Raw genomic sequence first — 2,500 nt, 5'->3', positions numbered from 1 at the left:
AGTATTTCTACTCCCCCCCGGATGGGATGTCAGTCCATCGCAGGTTACCCCCTAGTATTAAATTCGCCGGTACCCATTTATTCACCTGGGGTCCGTTTCTCGAAAGTCCCGAAAACGTTTCGGGTCCGAAAAGCCAAAAATGTGATGCACGAATTATTTTGTCTCGTCAGTACAAATTTGTTATTCTACACACTATTAAAATAAGTCCACTATTTAGCCGTACGTCACGCAAACAATGATGGCCATGATGTCTGTTTGGGGACTGAATAGTTTTACATGCAGGATCTAAGGCCCAGTTCAGACGTCGTGCTTCTGCCGTGCCGAACTTAATTGCAATTTGGTTCGACTGTAGCACGGTAGGGAAACAACTCTGATTCAGACGCCGTGCCAAAGTCGAACCAAATTCAGGCTTTACTGATGCCTCGTAACAATTCTTCTCCTAACTCCCCGTGGAAACTCAATCTCGCCAAATACATTAATATAATTTATGAATTTTGTTTGGCGCGACACAAGCACGACGTTTGAATCAATGCCGTGCCAAAGTCGTGTAGCACGGCAGAGCTTGTCGAACTTAATTGCTTGCCGAACTTAATTCAAAAGTTTGATTCAGACGCCGTGCTTCTGCCGTGCTTTTGTCGAACTTAATTCCTGAATTTAGTTCGACACGGCAGAAGCACGACGTCTGAACTGGGCCTAAGTGATTTTCTGTAAGTTTCTCCGCATTTTCCTCACTCACACGCTTACTTTAATAGCCTATTTCAATGCGGATATCAAGGACTGTCTTTGGGGATCGGGGAGTAGCAAGGGATTTTCTAGTTTTTAATTTATAACGGAATTGTTAAAGTTGTTATAGTTTCTGTTATGACATGTCTTATTTCTGTTTATACTGATTGCAATGTTTCTTATGAATAATGCGTCAAAGTACCAGAATAGTGCGAAGTACCCCCACCCCCTAACAGATGATATTCCATATCCTCATTGTAATAAGCTGAGAAATAAGATTGTGAGTGAGGCAAATGCGTAGAAACATGTCCTACATGTAAAACTATTTCAGTCCCCTATCAGACATAATAATAAGATTGACCGTCTACGGTATCTTTCATTGTTTGCGTGACGTACGGCGAAATTGTGGACTTGAGTTTGATAATGTGTAGAATAACGAATTTGTACTGACAAAACAAAACAATTCTTGCATCACATTTTTAGCGGTTTCAAAAAAAGGGTTAACAGACTAAAAATGGATAAAGTGTAGTCAGGAGATGTCATAAGTTCTATGGAAAAAGGTTTGCCTCTGACTCTTGATATTTTTCAACAGACGTTTCAGCTAATTCTTAAGCCTTCATCGCTGGGTTAACAGACTGACTTTCTCGTTATTTAAAAGACCCTATCTTTAGTTTCCGTGCCAATATAAAATAAGCGACACTGTTTTTTGTCTGTCACACAACATGCAAGCGTGTCTAAAAATCCGAGGGTAAATAATGATACTTCTTACTTACTTATATGATGTTGACTAACTACGTAAGTTGACACTCGTTCACAGCGGATCCAGGACTTAAAAACAGGAAACAGAGAAACCTGTCGTGTACGTTTTGTTTTGAAACCACTTTTCGTGTGCTCAATAAAGGGATAGTTATCTTGAAAGCACACTGTTTCTTGTGCTTTCCCAATTGCGTGACTTATTCGGCAAGTTTACGATGTATTCATTTATGCATATCAATAAGGTCACCTTGATGCTAACCCAGGTCCCCGGAGCACTGCCCAGAATGCCATTCGCGGTGAGCCAGTCACTTTGGTTGTGAACCATTCAATTTGGTTATTCCCCATTCACTTCGCAAGAATGTGTATATGCTAATTAAATTTTATGACCATTGAACCCCGTCGTTACGATAGTACACCATTCGGTTCGAAAGTGTGCCACTCAACATTGACCATTCAAGTTAGACATGATGCATTCGTTACAATGAAACGCCATTCAGTTTGGTATTGTTGATTTTGACCTCATCCACCCGCCATAGGCCCGAACCCGGCTACTCGCTCGAGAGTGGAGCGCACTAACCATGAGGCCACCGCGCCTCCTGCGTCACTTTAAACCTGTCGCTTAATTTGGCCCGCAGGAAATTTTGGTAACAACGAAAATATAATGTCTACGTTTGTAGTAATTGTTCTTTATTTGTGGGCAAGTTTAGTCCATTCGCCGTTAGTGCAATATGTCATTCCCATAACAATTTGTAAAACACTTTTTCAGGATAAGACTTTGTCTTTCGTGGAAGAAAAGGAAGAACTAAAAGGTATTCTAAAAAAGGTAAGAGCCGGTGATCACCATTGCAATGTCAGTAGAATGCTCACCTGATGCAATACCGCAAGATTTGAAACTGTAAAACGCATTTAGAGAAATTATTAAGCAAAAAGATAATTTTATTTGGTCTTAACTGAAGAAGACATACACTTGTGCATCACGAGCTTAAAGTTTTTGAGACCTTGAATGAATCTTGACACTGAT

At 40.4% G+C, this 2,500-nt stretch overlaps 1 protein-coding gene across 1 annotated transcript in view; it reads left to right on the top strand.

The window, feature by feature from the left end:
- Positions 1 to 2,500, top strand: part of LOC138021608 (sterile alpha motif domain-containing protein 9-like) — a 44,701-nt gene that overhangs the window by 1,519 nt on the left and 40,682 nt on the right. The window contains exon 4 of the mRNA XM_068868513.1: positions 2,246 to 2,302. Within this exon, the coding sequence (XP_068724614.1) occupies positions 2,246 to 2,302 (57 nt within the window). The remainder of the gene's footprint in view (positions 1 to 2,245; positions 2,303 to 2,500) is intronic.

Source organism: Montipora capricornis, chromosome 10 (genome assembly GCF_036669925.1).
Source record: "Montipora capricornis isolate CH-2021 chromosome 10, ASM3666992v2, whole genome shotgun sequence".
Taxonomy (NCBI): Eukaryota; Metazoa; Cnidaria; class Anthozoa; order Scleractinia; family Acroporidae; genus Montipora; species Montipora capricornis.
Note: the sequence above shows the minus strand (reverse complement) of the source record. Positions and strands in the feature narration are given on the sequence as shown.